Genomic DNA, 19,105 nt, shown 5'->3' on the forward strand with positions numbered 1-19,105 from the left:
GAGTTTGTTGTTAAAGGTGTTGTCAACAAGTTGTCTATGACACTCATTTACATAAACTGTCCTATCCATGAGTACAACCGACCCACCCTTATCAGCAGGACGAATAAGGACTGACGTATCGGATTGTAAATCAAGCAAAGCTTGTTTTTCATCCTTGGGTAAATTATGGAAAGATTCGGACTCCTGTTTGTTCTTAAGGAGATGAGCAACATCTTTTTCAACGAGTCTGCAATATGTCTCGATCGAGTGATTGTGATTGGCTGGAGGCATAAAATAACTCTTACTTCTAAAAGGAGTCGGAGTATGTGCAGGTGAGTAACCTACTGGTTCAGCAGAAATATAACGATTAGCGGAGCTAAAGTATTCCCTTAAACGGATGTTACTAAAACACTTAAACTTGTCTACCTTTAAATCCAAATCGTTGCACTGGGTTGTAGGCACAAAATAACCCTTTATTAAGCAAAGAGACATGGGCATGGCTCTATATCTTGCTTGATAAATTAAAGTCAGTCCCGTGGGTTCTGGGACCGTGTGAACGGTCTCCTCTGCGCGTGCCTGCGGCCACCTCCGCCTTTCCGTCTGTCCAGTCTCCCGTTGAATAAAAAACTACCACTGGAAGCCGATGAGGCGCTGGTTGTAGAGCGTTGGTCAGACAGGGGTGGATAGAAGTAAGCGGCATCCCTCCTGCGTCTGCCATGGAGAGGAGGAGCAGGACCTCTTGTCAGGGTTTCTCCAGAAGTAGACTTTGTTCTCAGCCTTGTCTTTTATGTCTTGGTTGAATTTCTTGATTTTAAGCTCCTTTATTTCTGTAGACAACTTGTCCTGGAGCGCTTGGTTAGTTTTCATCAGTTCATTGAATATGCCATCATCATTAACAGCTGTTTGTAGAGCTGTACGTTTGTCTTTAATCGTGTTTACCATTTCAATAAAATCATTTTTCAACTGGTCAACAATTAATGTCATTAAATCAATAGAGCATTTGTTCAGGATGGCACACCAGCGCTCACAGAAATCACCTGTATGCTGTCCCAATGATATTCAACACCAGTTGAATATGGCCGGTGTCAGTAAACATCGGCAAAAAAAATCGTAATTAAATTGTTGCCAGTGTAACAGTATGACTTTACGTCCGTCCCCTCGCCCATACCCGGGTGCGAACCAGGGACCCTCTGCACACATCGACAACAGTCACCCATGAAGCATCGTTACCCATCGCTCCACAAAAGTCACGGCCCTTGCAGAGCAAGGGGAACTACTACTTCAAGGTCTCAGAGCAAGTGATGTAACCGATTGAAACGCTATTTAGCGCGCACCGCTAACTAAGCTAGCCGTTTCACATCCGTTACACTCACCCCCCCCCCCTTTTGACCTTCCTCCTTTTTTTCGCAGCAACCAGTAATCCGGGTCAACAGCATCAATGTAACAGTATAATTTTAAACCGTCCCCTCGCCCATACCTGGGCGCGAACCAGGGACCTTCTGCACACATCGACAACAGTCACCCACGAAGCATCGTTACCCATCGCTCCACAAAAGCCGCGGCCCTTGCAGAGCAAGGGGAACTACTACTTCAAGGTCTCAGAGCTAGTGACGTAACCCATTGAAATGCTAGGCACATCCGTTACACCAGCAGAACAGTTACAGTCACCAATTCTCTAGATGACATGAAAACAGCCTAACCAGCTCTGCTAGGGGGAGTAAAATGCTCAAAGTGAGATGTTCTTTCATTTGTGTCTGGAAGTAGCTTGCAAGCTATCCAACGTTAGTTTGGCCAGAGCGTCCAGTGTGTGCTCTGAACGCACTGAAAGCAAAACGCTCTGAATATAGGAATGGACAATCTGACAATGCTCTGACTTCATGAGCGCACTTTGAGCGCACTCTGGCACTCCAGATTGAATTTACGAACACACCCTTACCTGGACTAAGAAAAATACACATTATGACACTGTAAATAAGCATTATGACCATCATAATCATATAAGCCAAATAGGCCTATGACGTACATGGCGTTATCAGTCAGAGAAAATCTTGTGAAAATCTGATCCTGTATTCATCCCAGTCATCAGCAACAATCTCAGTCTCATCTAGAATGACATAATGATCATTATGGTGAAAGGGAAATTCCTTGCTGATGGACCATGTCAGAATAATAAAAGATAAGTACATTTACTGGAACAATATAACATGTAACCATGTAACAATATTTGACTAGTGAACTTCCTGGTTGAGTTCAAGCTGAAAGTTGTGGGTACCATTACACAGAAAACAGCAGGTTTTAAAGGGGCAGCCCAAGATTGGTACATACATCTTTTTACTTTTCAATGAATGACCTATATCCATTAATTCTTGAATAATATAATTTATAAGTTATGAGCTTAGTTCAACTTCATTGTTTGTTAAAAATGTAAAACACTTGAGCTTCAAAACATGGTTATTCAGAACTTTGTCTATTAATTTGAGATTTGATCAAATTTCTCTAGTTCCATCGCTCAGCTGTTTACCAAAACAAGCAGCTGGTTGACCGCTTGTTGTTTTTCGAATCCCAGATGTTCCCTTTAAAACTGCCTCATCAACTTGATGTGATATGCAGCATCCCTACTTCTGTGCTCAGAGAGAGACACATTTTCATTGTTCCATCATGATTCTATGATTATAAACAGAGATCAGATACCAATACAGAGCAGTGTTGTGAATGCATAACAGAATGCAATTTCATACTTCTTTGTGACAATAATCATGGTTTTATATGGACTACTGTCACTATCACTATGACTGTCTCAGGTTTCCCAGACAAATATAGTATATTCTATGACTATAAAGAAACTTGGATTCTGTAATGATGGGGCGGTGAGTCGGAAGCAGGTGCAGGTGAAACGTTTTAATAAAACAACAAAACTAAGAACACGATACTAACAGGCTGATACACAAAAACAGTACCAACTGGTGAGAGAAGATGGGAGAGTGAAATATAAAGGGGAGGAAATCATGAAGGTAACGGAATTCAGGTGTGAATCATAATGATTACCAGGTGTGCGTAATGATGAGTGCCAGGTGTGCGCCGTCCACAGGGTACGGGGTGGGGTTGCAAAATTGAGTGATTAACCTTCCTTCTTCAATATCTCTTTTACCCTCTACAAATCTTCCACTTTACCACCACCAAAGCACCCCCAGACAATCCCTTTGTCTCCACCATGCCTGACAGATGGCGTCAAGCACTCCTCCAGCATCTTTTCATTTTTTCTGCGTCTCACGAATGTTCTTCTTTGTGATCCGAACACCTAAAACTTAAATTCGTCTGTCCATGACACATTTGTCCAATCTTCCTCTGTCCTGTGTTTGTGTTATTTTGCCCATCTTAATCTTTTATTTTTATTGGCCAGTCTAGGATATGGCTTTTTCTTTGCAACTCGGCCTAGAAGGCCAGGATCCCGGAGTTGCCTCTTCACTGTTGATGTTGAGACTGGTGTTTTGCAGGTACTATTTAATGAAGCTGCCAGTTGAGGACTTGTGAGGAGTCTGTTTCTCAAACTAGACACTCTAATGTACTTGTCCTCTTGCTCAGTTGTGCACCGGGGCCTCCCACTCCTCTTTCTATTCTGCATAGAGCCAGTTTGCGCTGTTCTGTGAAGGGATTAGTACACAGCTTTGTATGAGTTCTTCAGTTTATTAGCAATTTCTCCCATAAAATAGCCTTCATTTCTCAGGACAAAAATAGACTGACGAGTTTCAGAAGAAAGGACTTTGTTTCTGGCCATTTTAAGCCTGTAATCGAACCCACAAAGGGTGATGCTGCAGATACTCAACTAGTCTAAAGAAGGCCAGTTTTATTGCTTCTTTAAACAGAACAACAGTTGTCACCTGTGCTAACATAATTGCAAAAGGGTTTTCTAATGATCAATTAGCCTTTAAAAATGCTAAACTTAGTTTAGCTAACACAACGTGCCATTGGAATAAAGGAGTGATGGTTGCTGATAATGGGCCACTGTAAGCCTTTGTAGATATTCCATAAAATATCAGCTGTTTCCAGCTACAATAGTCATTACAACATTGACAATGTCTACACTGTATTTCTGATCAATTTGATGTTATTTTAATGGACAAAAAAATGTGCTTTTCTTTCAAAAACAAGGACATTTCTAAGTGACTCCAAACCTTTTAACGGTAGTGTATATATATATATATATATATATATATATACATAATATATATATATATATATATATATATATATACTGCTCAAAAAAATAAAGGGAAGACTAAAATAACACATCCTAGATCTGAATGAATGAAATATTCTTATTAAATACTTTTTTCTTTACATAGTTGAATGTGCTGACAACAAAATCACACAAAAATGATCAATGGAAATCAAATGTATCAACCCATGGAGGTCTGGATTTGGAGTCACACTCAAAATTAAAGTGGAAAACCACACTACAGGCTGATCCAACTTTGATGTAATGTCCTTAAAACAAGTCAAAATGAGGCTCAGTGGTGTATCTGGCCTCCACGTGCCTGTATGACCTCCCTACAACGCCTGGGCATGCTCCTGATGAGGTGGTGGATGGTCTCCTGAGGGATCTCCTCCCAGACCTGGACTAAAGCATCCGCCAACTCCTGGACAGTCTGTGGTGCAACGTGGTGTTGGTGGATGGAGCGAGACATGATGTCCCAGATGTGCTCAATTGGATTCAGGGCTGGGGGACGGGCGAGCCAGTCCATAGCATCAATGCCTTCCTCTTGCAGGAACTGCTGACACACTCCAGCCACATGAGGTCTAGCATTGTCTTGCATTAGGAGGAACACAGGGCCAACCGCACCAGCATATGGTCTCACAAGGGGTCTGAGGATCTCATCTCGGTACCTAATGGCAGTCATGCTACCTCTGGTGAGCACATGGAGGGCTGTGCGGCCCCACAAAGAAATGCCACCCCACACCATGACTGACCCACCGCCAAACCGGTCATGCTGGAGGATGTTGCAGGCAGCAGAACGTTCTCCACAGCGTCTCCAGACCATGTCACGTCTGTCACGTGCTCAGTGTGAACCTGCTTTCATCTTTGAAGAGCACAGGGCGCCAGTGGTGAAGTTGCCAATCTTGGTATTCTCTGGCAAATGCCAAACGTCCTGCACGGTGTTGGGCTGTAAGCACAACCCCCAACTGTGGACGTCGGGCCTTCATACCACCATGGAGTCTGTTTCTGACCATTTGAGCAGACACATGCACATTTGTGGTCTGCTGGAGGTCATTTTGCAGGGCTTTGGCAGTGCTCCTCCTGCTCCTCCTTGCACAAAGGCGGAGGTAGCGGTCCTGCTGCTGGGTTGTTGCCCTCCTACGGCCTCCTCCACGTCTCCTGATGTACTGGCCTGTCTCCTGGTAGCGCTTCCATACTCTGGACACTACGCTGACAGACACATCAAACCTTCTTGCCACAGCTCGCATTGATGAGCTGCACTACCTGAGCCACTTGTGTGGGTTGTAGACTCCGTCTCATGCTACCACTAGAGTGAAAGCACAGCCAGCATTCAAAAGTGACCAAAACATCAGCCAGGAAGCATAGGAACTGAGAAGTGGTCTGTGGTTACCACCTGTAGAACCACTCCTTTATTGGGGGTGTCTGGCTAATTGCCTATAATTTCCACCTGTTGTCTATTCCATTTGCACAACAGCATGTGAAATTTGTCAGTCAGTGTTGCTTCCTAAGTGGCCAGATTGATTTCACAGAAGTGTGATTGACTCGGAGTTACATTGTGTTGTTTAAGTGTTCCCTTTATTTTTTTTGCAGTATATATATATATAATATATGCCATTTAGCAGACGCTTTTATCCAAAGCGACTTACAGTCATGTGTGCATACATTCTACGTATGGGTGGTCCCGGGAATCGAACCCACTACCCTGGCGTTACAAGCGCCATGCTCTACCAACTGTGCTACAGAAGGACCACAATCATTATTTTTTATTCCCTAACACTACCACCCTTCCCTGAAATACAGTTCTAGGTGAATCAGCACTTGTGGCTTCTCGAAAACACTGGGTGTGATAATGTCATCTGAGTCATTGGCATCTGATTTACATAATTATGGGGCAGTTCTGTTTATTTCCACCCTCTGCTATCTCTGCTAATATAACTGGCAGATCACAGATCCTTCCCACACATCACTGAGTCCACCACCATGACCTCTAAAGTAGCAGCTGTGTTGCTGCTGGTTTACCTGTCTCGATCTACATTTGGGATCAAGCTGACTGGAAATGGATACACTGACATTCTGATTGCTATTAACCCTGAGGTGCCTGAGGACCCAGTGCTCATCACACAAATCAAGGTAATAAATTAATGACAAAAGCATTCTTTCCCCACTCAACAGGTAATATATATTTTAGGATATTGTGAATGTTATTGAATGTAATGTTGAATGTAGGATATTGCTGTTTTTGATGTTGAAATGCTGTATCTAACCATAGGACAGGCATGCTGTGATTGTTTTACTAATAATGACAGTACACCAAAACATTAAATTAGACACCACAGCTTTTGTTTAATTTTATTTAATTTGTTCTTTCAGGAAATGTTTAAAGAAGCCTCCAGACATCTACTCAATGCAACAAAGAAACAGTTATATTTCAAGGAAGTCGCAATATTAGTGCCACCTAATTGGAATAAAGGAAATTACTCCAAAGCAAAGACGGAGGTCTACGATAAGGTACTGAGAGAATCTAAAACATGCAAATGATGTTGAAGTCATCATTACCACCAATGACAGAGAACGATCCTGACTGACATTCTATTAGCTTTTGATTCCTCATCATTACAATTATTTAAATCATTAATTGATAGGAAGACACACCACACAATACAAAAGTATGTGGACACCCCTTCAAAGTAGTGGATTCAGGTCTTTCAGCCACACCCGTTGCTGACAGGTCTATAAAATCGAGCACACAGAAATGCAATCTCCATAGACAAACATTGGCAGTAGAATGGCCCTACCAAAGAGCTTAGTGACTTTCAGTGTGGCACCGTCATAGGATGCCATCTTTTCAATAAGTCGGTTCGTCCACATACTTTTGACCATGTAGTGTAGATTTCCAGTTATAATCTGGGTGGTTCGAGCCCTGAATGCTGATTGGCTGACAGCTGTGGTATATTAGACCCTATACCATGGGTATGACAAAACATGTATTTTTACTGCTCTAATTACTTTTGTAACTAGTATATAATAGCAATAAGGCACTTCGGGGGTTTGTGGTATATGGCCAATTTACCACGGCTAAAGGCTATGTCCAGGCAACTATAATAGTAACCTTAACTGTAATTGTTAAAATACAACAAGGAAGATATACATTAAACTGTTATAGTTAAGGGGAAAATGTGACAAAATTGTACATCAATATATAACTCATAAGACCGGGTAGTCAGAATGTAAATAGGCATGGTATCACATCAATATATATAACTCATAAGACCGGGTAGTCAGAATGTAAATAGGCATGGTATCACATCAATATATATAACTCATAAGACCGGGTAGTCAGAATGTAAATAGGCATGGTATCACATCAATATATAACTCATAAGACCGGGTAGTCAGAATGTAAATAGGCATGGTATCACATCAATATATATAACTCATAAGACCGGGTAGTCAGAATGTAAATAGGCATGGTATCACATCAATATATATAACTCATAAGACCGGGTAGTCAGAATGTAAATAGGCATGGTATCACATCAATATATATAACTCATAAGACCGGGTAGTCAGAATGTAAATAGGCATGGTATCACATCAATATATAACTCATAAGACTGGGTAGTCAGAATGTAAATAGACATGGTATCACATCAATATATAACTCATAAGACTGGGTAGTCAGAATGTAAATAGGCATGGTATCACATCAATATATAACTCATAAGACCGGGTAGTCAGAATGTAAATAGGCATGGTATCACATCAATATATAACTCATAAGACTGGGTAGTCAAAATGTAAATAGGCATGGTATCATCTTTGCAAAACTCTAAAGTATAAGCTTTTTCCTAGTAATTACAAACACTTTGAAGTATTATGGTTAATCGAGTTATTTTGTTACTACTTTGCATTGTCTCTGTTATAGGCCAATATAATAATTGATGAGCCAAATAAATTACATGGAGATCAGCCTTACACTCTGCAGTATGGTGAATGTGGATCTGAGGGCCGGTACATTCATTTGACTCCTGACTTCATGCTGAATGATGATGTCTCTAAATACTATGGACCCAGAGGTTAGAGTCACATGCCATAAACTCTATCTCCTGTTACTGTGTAAGACCCAATACAGAAATCCTATTTGTTGAATTTTCCTTCTAAAACTCACTTCCAGGTAAGGTTTTTGTCCATGAATGGGCACATCTAAGATGGGGAGTTTTTGATGAATATAATGAAGAAAAACCATTCTACCTATCAGGTTCCATAATCGAGGCAACAAGGTAATCTTTATAATTTTTACATTTATTTTATTTTACCTTTGTTTAACCAGGTAGGCAAGTTGAGAACAAGTTCTCATTTACAACTGCGACCTGGCCAAGATAAAGCAAAGCAGTTCGACAAATACAACGACACAGAGTTACACATTTTTATTTATTTTATTTTATTTCACCTTTATTTAACTAGGTAGGCTAGTTGAAAACAAGTTCTCATTTGCAACTGCGACCTGCCCAAGATAAAGCGTAGCAATTCGACACATACAACAACACAGAGTTACACATAGAATAAACAAAACATACAGTCAATAATACAGTAGAACAAAAGAAAACAAAAAGTACAGTGAGTGCAAATGAGGTAAGTTAAGGAAATAAATAGGCCATGGTGGCGAAGTAATTACAATATAGCAATTAAACACTGGAATGGTAGATCGGCAGAAGATGAATGTGCAGGTAGAGATACTGGGGTGCAAAGGAGCAAAATAAATAAATAAATACCAGTATGGGGATGAGGTAGGTAGATAGATAGGCTGTTTACAGATGGGCTATGTACAGGTGCGGTGATCTGTAAGCTGCTCTGACAGATGGTGCTTAAAGCTAGTGAGGGAGATGTGAGTCTCCAGCTTCAGAGACTTTTGCAATTCGTTCCAGTTATGGGCAGCAGAGAACTGGAAGGAAAGACGACCAAAGGAGGAATTGGCTTTGGGGGTGACCAGTGAGATTTATCTGCTGGAGCGCGTGCTACGAGTGGGTGCTGCTATGGTGACCGGTGAGCTGAGATAAGGCGGGGCTTTACCTAGCAGAGACTTGGAGATAACCTGTAGCCAGTGGATTTGGCGACGAGTATGAAGCGAGGGCCAACCAACGAGAGCGTAGAGGTCGCAGTGGTGGGTAGTGTATGGGGCTTTGGTGACAAAACGGATGGCACTGTGATAGACTGCATCCAGTTTGTTGAGTAGAGTGTTGGAGGCTATTTTATAGATGACATCACCGAAGTCGAGGATCGGTAGGATGGTCAGTTTTACGAGGGTATGTTTGGCAGCATGAGTGAAGGGTGCTTATAGGAAGCAGATTCTAGATTTAATTTTGGATTGTAGATGCTTAATGTGAGTCTGGAAGGAGAGTTTACAGTCTAACCAGACACTCAGGTATTTGTAGTTGTCCACGTATTCTAAATCAGAGCCGTGCAGAGTAGTGATGCTGGACGGGCGGGCAGGTGCGGGCAGTGATCGATGGAATAGCATGCATTTAGTTTTATTTGCGATTAAGAGCAGTTGGAGGCCATGGAAGGAGAGTTGTATGGCATTGAAGCTCGTCTGGAGGTTAGTTAACACAGTGTCCAAGGAGGGGCCAGAAGTATACAGAATGGTGTCGTCTGCGTAGAGGTGGATCAGAGAATTACCAGCAGCAAGAGCGACGTCATTGATGTATACAGAAAAGAGAGTCGGCCCGAGAATTGAACCCTGTGGCACAGCCATAGAGACTGTCAGAGGACCGGACAACAGTCCCTCCGATTTGACACACTGAACTCTATCAGAGAAGTAGTTGGTAAACCAGGCAAGGCAATAATTTGAGAAACCAAGGCTGTCGAGTCTGCCAATAAGAATGTTGTGATTGACAGAGTCGAAAGCCTTGGCCAGGTTGATGAATACGGCTGCACAGTAATGTCTCTTAGCGATGGCGGTTATGATGTCGTTTAGAACCTTTAGCGTGGCTGAGGTGCACACATGACCAGCTCTGGAAACAGATTGCATAGCGGAGAAGGTATGGTGGGATTCGAAATGGTCAGTAATCTGTTTGTTAACTTGGCTTTCGAAGACCTTAGAAAGACAGGGTAGGATAGATATTGGTCTGTAGCAGTTTGGGTCTAGAGTGTCACCCCCTTTGAAGAGGGGGATGACCGTGGCAGCTTTTCAATCTTTGGGAATCTCAGACGATATGAAAGAGAAGTTGAACAGGCTTGTAATAGGGTTTGCAACAATTTCGGCAGATATTTTTAGAAAGAGAGGGTCCAGATTGTCTGGCCCGGCTGATTTGTAGGGGTCCAGATTTTGCCGCTCCTTCAGAACATCAGCTATCTGGATTTGGGTAAAGGAGAAATGGTGGGGGTTTTGGCGGGTTGCTGTGGAGGGTGCTGGGCAGTTGACCGGGGTAGGGGTAACCAGGTGGAAAGCATGGCCAGTCGTAGAGAAATGCTTCTTGAAATTGTCAATTATAGTGGATTTATCGGTGGTGACAGTGTTTCCTAGCCTCAGAGCAGTGGGCAGCTGGGATGAGGTGCTCATATTCTCCATGGACTTTACAGTGTCCCAGATCTTTTTAGAGTTAGTACTACAGGATGCACATTTCTGTTTGAAAAAGCTTGCCTTAGCTTTTCTAACTGCCTGTGTATATTTGTATATTTCCTAACTTCCCTGAAAAGTTGCATATCACTGGGGCTATTCGATGCGAATGCAGAACACCACAGGATGTTTTTGTGCTAGTCAAGGGCAGACCGGTCTGGAGTGAAACAAGGACTATATCTATTCTGAGTTCTACATTTTTTGAGAGGGGCATGCTTATTTAAGATGGTGAGGAAAGCACTTTTAAAGAATAGCCAGGCATCATCTACTGACGGGATGAGGTCAATGTCATTCCAGGATACCCCGGCCAGGTCGATTAGAAAGGCCTGCTCGCAGAAGTGTTTTAGGGAGCGTTTGACAGTGATGAGGGGTGGTCATTTGGTCACAGACCCATTACGGATGCAGGCAATGAGGCAGTGATCGCTGAGATCTTGATTGAAAACAGCAGAGGTGTATTTGGAGGGCGAGTTAGTTAGGATGACATCTATGAGGGTGTCCGTGTTTACTGATTTGAGGTTGAACCTGGTAGGTTCATTGATCATTTGTGTGAGATTGAGGGCATCAAGCTTAGTTTGTAGGATGGTTGGGGTGTTAAGCACGTCCCAGTTTAGGTCACCTAGTAGCACGAGCTCAGAAGATAGATGGGGTGCAATCAATTCACATATGGTATCGAGGGCACAGCTGGGGGCAGAGGGAGGTCTATAGCAAGCGGCAACAGTGAGAGACTTGTTTCTGGAAAGGTGAATTTTTAGAAGTAGAAGCTCAAATTGTTTGGGTACAGACTTAGCCTGCAGAGTTCTGTATTACTATCTATCTCTGCAGTAGATTGCAACACCACCCCCTTTGGCAGTTCTATCTTGGCGGAAAACGTTATAGTTAGGAATGGAAATTTCAAGTTATTTCTTTATTTTTTACATGGAGTAAAACAAACATACAGTCAATAATACAGTACATAAACAAGTCTATATACAATGTGAGGAAATGAGGTGAGATAAGGGAGGTAAAGGCAATAAAAAGGCCACGGTGGCGAAGTAAATACAATATAGCAATTAAAAACACCGGAATTGTAGATTTGCAGTAGGTGAATGTGCAAAATAGAAATACTGGGGTGCAAGGGAGCAACATAAATAAATACAGTAGGGGATGAGGTAATTGTTTGGGCTATTTATAGATGGGCTATATACAGGTGTAGTGATCTGTGACCTACTCTGCTCTGATTTATACGATTCCATATTCATATTGTATCCATTAAAGGGGAATTCCAACATGGAGCATTTCTACATTCTGTAGTGAAAAAAACATTTAATTTCAAAGACTATGAGATACACTGTGATGCGGGGAGTAGTAAAATAACTGGTTTTACTTTTGACAGCATCATCAAATTGCACTTTTTTAGGACCGTATCTTTTTCAGCACAAACATAGAAATGCTCTATTTATATGTAGAAACGTGTATAGTGCTGGAGATAATGAATATGGGTTGAAAAGGGGTGGAATTCACCTTTAAGTGTCATCATTTGTCCCTAAAACAAGGAGTTTAAAAAGTTGCCTTTGAAAAAAACGTTTCAATCAAACACATTTTCAATAGATTCCGTATTGTTTGCGGAACATGGCAAAGGTCCCAGTTAAACTGTACCTGCCCATTTTCATTGTCTGTTATGTCCAGTGAAAAGCACGAGCTGGCGCACACCAAAACAAGTTAGTAGATGTGCTGATCTAACAGCAAGTAAACTGTTGGCCTGAAGAAGGTACAGTGATGCCGAAACGTTGGTGTTTTACCCAGTATATAAAACATGTGGTAAAGAAATTAACTTTATGTCCTGAATACAAAGTGTTATGATTAGGGCAAATCATACACAACACTTCACTGAGTACCACTATTCATATTTTCAAGCATGGTGGTGGCTGCATCATGCTATGGGTTTGCTTGTCATCGGCAATGGAGTTTTTTTAGGATACAATGAAACGGAATAGAGCTAAGCACAGGCAAAATCCTAGTGGAAAACCTGCTTCAGTCGGCTTTCCAACAGACACTGGGAGATAAATTCACCTTTCAGCAGGATAATAACCTAAAACAAAAGGTCAAATATACACTGGAGTTGCTTACCAAGACAACATTGAATGTTCCTGAGTGCCCAAGTTACAGTTTTGACTTAAATACGTTTGAAATTCTATGGCAAGACATGAAAATGACTGTCTAGCAATGATCAACAAGCAATTTGACAGAGCTTGAAGAATAAAAAAAATAATAATGTGCTAATATTGTACAATCCAGGTGTGCAAAGCTCTTCGAGACTTACATCTGTAATCCTTGTCAAAGGTGATTCTAACATGTATTGACTCAGGGGTGTGAATACTTATGTAAATGAGATATTTCTGTACGTCATTTTCAATAAATGTGCAAACATTTCTAAAAACGTGTTCACTTCATCAAATCAACGTAATCCATGTTGAATTCAGGCTGTAACACAACAAAATGTACACTAAATCAAGGGGAATGAGTACTTGCTGAAGGCACATTGATTAGTCACTGTCTTGATTTTTATAGCCCATTGTCTATTTATGAACATTTAATTCAGTTTCCACTATGACATGCATCTACCAACAAATAGTGTTTTTTCTTAAATTATTGAGACTTGGAGTCAACCCTAACTGTACAATCAATGTATTGTTAATGTTAATTTCACATTTTTCAGATGTACCATAAACATTACAGGGAAGTACAACCACAAACGTGACCAAAGGGACTGCACCACTGACCCTGTTACTGGGTTATACACCGAAGACTGTGTATTCTACCCTGACAAGCAACAGACAACCTCTGCATCTATCATGTACAATCAAGGCCTTAGTGCTGTGAGTACAAGTCTACACAGCCTTTCAACTACCTTGATATCTACCCAATGTGTTATGTAGTTGTAATGCTCAACGTACCATTTTTAACTGTAATGAAGATATGTTTAAACTAATGACAGAAACGTTTGTGTTGTGTGCACAGGTAAAAGAGTTCTGTACAAAAGAAACTCACAACACTGAGGCTCCAAACATCCAGAACAGACTGTGTGGTAACAGAGGTGTAGAGGAAGTTATCACTTCACTTTCTGTAGATGCCGGTATGGCAGTTGTGCCAATACCACCAAGTATACTACCCACATTCACTGTGGTGCAGGGCCGGCAAAGGGTTGTCTGTCTTGTCCTTGATGTTTCAGGAAGCATGGCTGCAGTAAGTTTTTATGGACTGATTTTTCAAATCAAACCATATTTTCTAAAAATAATTCAAGATCTGACAACGGTAACACAAATTCCTGGTATTATTGGTGTTTGTGCCCGGGCACGTGTGTGTGTTTTGTCTAACTGTACTGATGGTTGCTAATATATGTTTTCCTATAAAGGGTTCTAGAATGTTGAACCTGAGACAAGCGGCAACACTCTTCATACAGAAGATTGTTGAAGACCAAGCTTATATTGGCATTGTACAATTTACAGCTACGGCTACAATTCGTGAACCATTGACTTTAATTGATGGTGAAGCGTCGAGAGATAAGCTTGTAGGCAGTCTGCCACTATCAGCTGGTGGAGGCACAGACATTTGTGCAGGTGTTAAGAAAGGTCTGGAGGTAAATACAATACCAATCTATATTTATTTGGCACCGTTCATATAATACATTACAAATGGCTTCAAATTATCACTTAAAATAATACTGGTACATAGTGCTGCAACAATCTGGACAAAACCGTTTGACACATGAATACACATATATAGTACATTTAGAAAGAAATCCATTAAAATGACATTAATATATAATTTCAATAACTCAATGATGCTTCTATTAGGTACTTGGGGGAGATGGAGATGGTGCAATAGGAGATGCAATCATATTACTAACTGATGGGGAATCAAGTATCAACTGTCAAAAAAGGGTTAATGAAAGTGGTGCAACTGTGCACACAATAACTCTTGGGCCAAATGCAAACATAGTTGTAAAAGAATTGTCAGACATATCAGGTAACACAGAGAGCAGTATCTTTCCTAAGTATGCATTCTAAATTATATCTGAAATTCCTTTTTACTTGTTCAAATGTTTTACCTAAATATCATCCTTCCTGCTGTAGGTGGTAAATATCACAATGCTGCTGATGGTGTGGATTCCAATGACCTTGTGGATATTTTTGCTTCACACACAACATCTGATGGAAATCTGACCAAGCAGACAATCCAGGTGTGATGAAGTTGCAGGGAATTATGAGAAACATAATATACTATAAGTGTTTACAGATATTTGAACATAATCTGTCTGTTTTTCCAACAGCTTGAGAGCACTGGATTGAATATGATTGGTTGGTTTAATGGATCTGTATCCATTGACAGGACAATTGGAAACAAGACAAGCTTTTTAGTTATCTATGAAAGAAGTCCACCTGACATCCTTGTTTTAAGCCCCTTTACACGGACCTATGACACATCGCATTTCAAACATGATGCTCCTGCTAAGACTTTAACGCTCGATATTGAAGGAACTGCTGAGGTCTGTCTGGTTGTGTTTATTTTATGTGTTCAGCTAGATTCAAAAGTTATATTTATTATAGTTGTGTGTATTATTTTTACAATTACTACAAGTTACTAATTTAGACATTTCAGTTGTTCAATGTGGACCATATAATGCATTACTACAATTTCACTAGATTGAATGGTGATGATATTATTTAAAATTGTAGACTGGAAAGTGGAAATACAGCCTACTAAATAAAGAGTCAACTGCCCAATCTATGTCAATGACTGTGACAAGTCGTGCTGTCAGTGACGCTATACCACCGGTCATGGTCAAAACCCACATGAGCCAACAGTCCAGCAACGGCAGCAAACCCATGTTGGTGTATGCAGAGGTCAACCAGAAAGGTGTTCCAGTGATTCTGGCAAATGTGACGGCCACACTGAAGTCTGATTCTGGGGTCCAATATCAGCTACAACTGCTGGATAATGGAGCAGGTGATGTAGAGCCACAATACATATGATTTAGAACCTAAATGCAGTAGGGTGTTACAAAAACAATTATTTATTTAAGTTTTAAGATGAAATCCTATTTTTTCAGGTGCTGATGCTTTCAGAAATGATGGCATCTATTCCAGTTACTTCACTAAACTAACAACAGGAAAACACAGCTTGAAAGTGAAAGTACAGAACAATGATGGCCTGGCCAGATTCTCCCTCAGGAGACACAGTGGAGCACTTTACATACCTGGATATGTGGTTAATGGTACAGTACATTCCATCTGAAACTATGTGTTCTTCATTCATGAACTGGCGGCAGGTCGCCTTGTGGTTGGACTGTTGGGCCAGTAACTGAAAGGTTGCTAGATTGAATCCCTGAGCTGACAAGGTAAAACTCTGTCGTTCTGCTCCTGAACAAGGCAGTTAACCCACTGTTCATAGGCTGTCTTTGTAAATAAGAATTTGTTCTTAACTGACTTGCCTAGTTAAATAAAGATAAAATAAAATACAAATTGTGATACCATATTATGTATATACCAAAACATATTTAATTTGATGGATCAGTACCCATACCTATTCTCAACAACTAGCCTTATAATGATCAAGGGCATGATTTGGTAGTTGAGATTGTAAGAATATGTATGCATTCATATGTTTAATGACTGTCTTCCCAGGACAAGTAGTGATGAACCCCCCAAAGCCCCCAGTCAGCGAGGATGACCTGCAGGCTGATGTGGGCAGCTTCACCAGGACAGTCATAGGAGAGAGCTTCTCAGTCCTTCTCCCACCTGGTGTCCCCCCTCCAAATTTCCCCCCTAACAAAATCACAGACCTGAATGCAGAGATAGAGGAGGACAAAGTGCTGCTCACCTGGACTGCACCTGGGGAAGACATGGACCAAGGCACAGGTACAAAAATGTATAAATAATGAGCATCTCACCAACAAGTTGTGGATATAACTTTTTTGCTTAGATGTAGTCCTAATATTCACAAAATATGAAAAAAAATAACACTGCAACACTGACATGTACAGTATTTCACCAATCGTTAAATTTCATATGACGGGTACAAAATGGTAACAATCAGATAATCACTGTGCTGTCTTGGTTTATATTTACATTTAATTACTTACCCATTTCTATTTTTCAGCAACGGCCTATGAGATCCGTTTTAGTGAAGATTCGGACCTACTCAGATCCAACTTCAGTACCGCTCATCTTGTCACATACGACCTCTCACCAAAGAAGGCAGGCTCCCCAGAAAAGCTCTCTTTCACTCTCTTCTCAATCATCAAAAATGGCACTACTCTGTTCTTTGCAGCAAAAGCAGAAGACAAATCTTTCCTGAAATCTGAAACATCCAACATTATTCAAGTGACCAAGATTGTTCCCAAAGCTCCTGTTCCTTCTCCAACTGATGCGCCTGATACATCAGGCAGTGGTGTGAACATTACTGCTGTAGTCATATCAGTCACCACAGTAACAATGGTGGCTTGTCTGATTGCTAGTGTGACAATGTGTTCAATTAAATCAAGGAGAGTTAATCATGCTTAAAACAAATTATGACGATGAACAAATGTAGCTCCAGCTCATTGCACTGAATCATAGCAAAGCTTCCTGTGTTTTTGATTAACACTAAAAAAACATATGAAGTAGAGGGAATAAATGAGCTTATCTACCATTCTTTGTTTTTTAAATAGCTGAAAGGTTAGAATGAGATCATAGCTAACCAAATTAAATTGATCGTGCTATAATAGATTGATTAGACCGATTCTCTTAAGATCTCATTTGAAGCTTTGTGTTTGTGCATTAACCATCATGTGTTTACAATGAAGAACATGTTCTGTTAAGGTACAATATGTAAGATTTATCATAGAATTGATTGACATTAATGTGTATTATGTCATGACTGGCCTCCTCGGGTCAGGTTACCGTGGACCACAGTCCTACAGAGAGATCTCACACCCACCAGCGGGGAAAAGATCGAGAGGTATGGAGATTTTTTGTTTTTTTGACACCTCACGACCATTGTCAATCTAATGCAGCAGACAAAATTCCTTTGTCCTCTCACTATGGAGAACCGGCCTCTGAACATTAACATGCAATAAATGGACTTTGGGACAATAGGTTTCGTCAGCCACGATGGTGGTAATGACGATAGATGGAATATGAAAATTAATGTTGTTTTTGTTATGTTATTAAAAGGTAAAGGACAACGTTATAACGAAAATATTGTAACTTTAAGAGTTTTCCTAGTATATGCTGGATGTTTGCATATTGTACATTGTGTGGAAAATGTCCAGATCAAAGAGAATGTTTTTGTAAAGATGAAATGTGAAGTTAGTTGTCTAAATTGGATCTGAGATAGTTGTATAAATTGAATCCGGTCACCACTCTCCATCGAATCGTGTGTCTACACTGCTTTCATTCCTACACTGTGAGCCCTGAGCTACAGGGCTAGCTGTTCTCAAAATAACCCTTTCAGAACAAGGGCGAGGAAACAGACCACTAAGACAAAGGACACTGACATGATGAGGACAACCAGAGAGTTACATACGCTGTAACCAGAGACGTGCGTCATCAGAGAAGCAGAAACTGTCCACGCAGAGACCCCATCGGAGACCTTTAACATGTAATTACATCATTATATTCTGACCCATGAGAGCGGGGCAAGGTTAGGGTTAAAATAATCATAGCTAACAAATGCACCCAAGTGTATTTTTCTCTCGTGTACTCTCTCTCTTTCTCTCTCTTTTGAAATCCTCATTTTGTGTAACGTGTCATATTGTGTTGGCCCGCTAGGGACTGGTTCATCGTACTAAGTTCAAATCAATAGCCTAGACGGTAGGTTTGTGTATGTGTATCTAATATCATTTTAGCTTGTTAGTAAATAAATCATCAACTCATGGGTGGGACTCGGGTTTGTGCAGATTCACGGATTATGCAACGTTCAGAATGAGACTGTAGAGGAAATTGATTAAGTAGCGACTGTTGTAAAATCGATATTCTGATATTTTTTGAGTTAATTTGGAAAATAGAAACTCAATAAAAACAAACTTTCCCATGATGCCCCAGGTTAATGAGTTAATATTTACCTGTTTCATTTAATCACATAATTATACGTGCCTGGCTTTGCCACATCATAGAGGTGGCCCTGGTTTAATTTGCATTAACTATACTTAATCTAACTCAATATTTTTTTCAATATGTAACTGAACATTTTTTGTTGGACAAAAACGATTATTATTTTGAGTTAGATCTACTAGCTAAGACAATTATTTTATGTCCTTAAAAAGCACAATGCAG

The 19,105-nt window shown here is 40.6% G+C and overlaps 1 protein-coding gene across 1 annotated transcript; it reads left to right on the plus strand.

Annotated features, from left to right (window-relative positions):
• The first annotated feature begins 201 nt into the window (after positions 1–201).
• On the plus strand, positions 202–18,866 carry LOC118393698 (calcium-activated chloride channel regulator 1-like). Its single transcript, XM_035786704.2, has 15 exons — positions 202–311; positions 6,138–6,325; positions 6,566–6,703; positions 8,121–8,271; positions 8,370–8,475; positions 13,507–13,666; positions 13,809–14,033; positions 14,203–14,427; positions 14,645–14,816; positions 14,924–15,030; positions 15,121–15,336; positions 15,527–15,797; positions 15,901–16,065; positions 16,475–16,708; positions 16,950–18,866. The coding sequence occupies exons 2-15, from the start codon at positions 6,176–6,178 to the stop codon at positions 17,351–17,353; spliced, it is 2,724 nt and encodes a 907-aa protein (XP_035642597.1). The 5' UTR covers positions 202–311; positions 6,138–6,175; the 3' UTR covers positions 17,354–18,866.
• Positions 18,867–19,105: the final 239 nt, after the last annotated feature.

Source organism: Oncorhynchus keta, chromosome 1, assembly GCF_023373465.1.
Source record: "Oncorhynchus keta strain PuntledgeMale-10-30-2019 chromosome 1, Oket_V2, whole genome shotgun sequence".
Classification (NCBI taxonomy): Eukaryota; Metazoa; Chordata; class Actinopteri; order Salmoniformes; family Salmonidae; genus Oncorhynchus; species Oncorhynchus keta.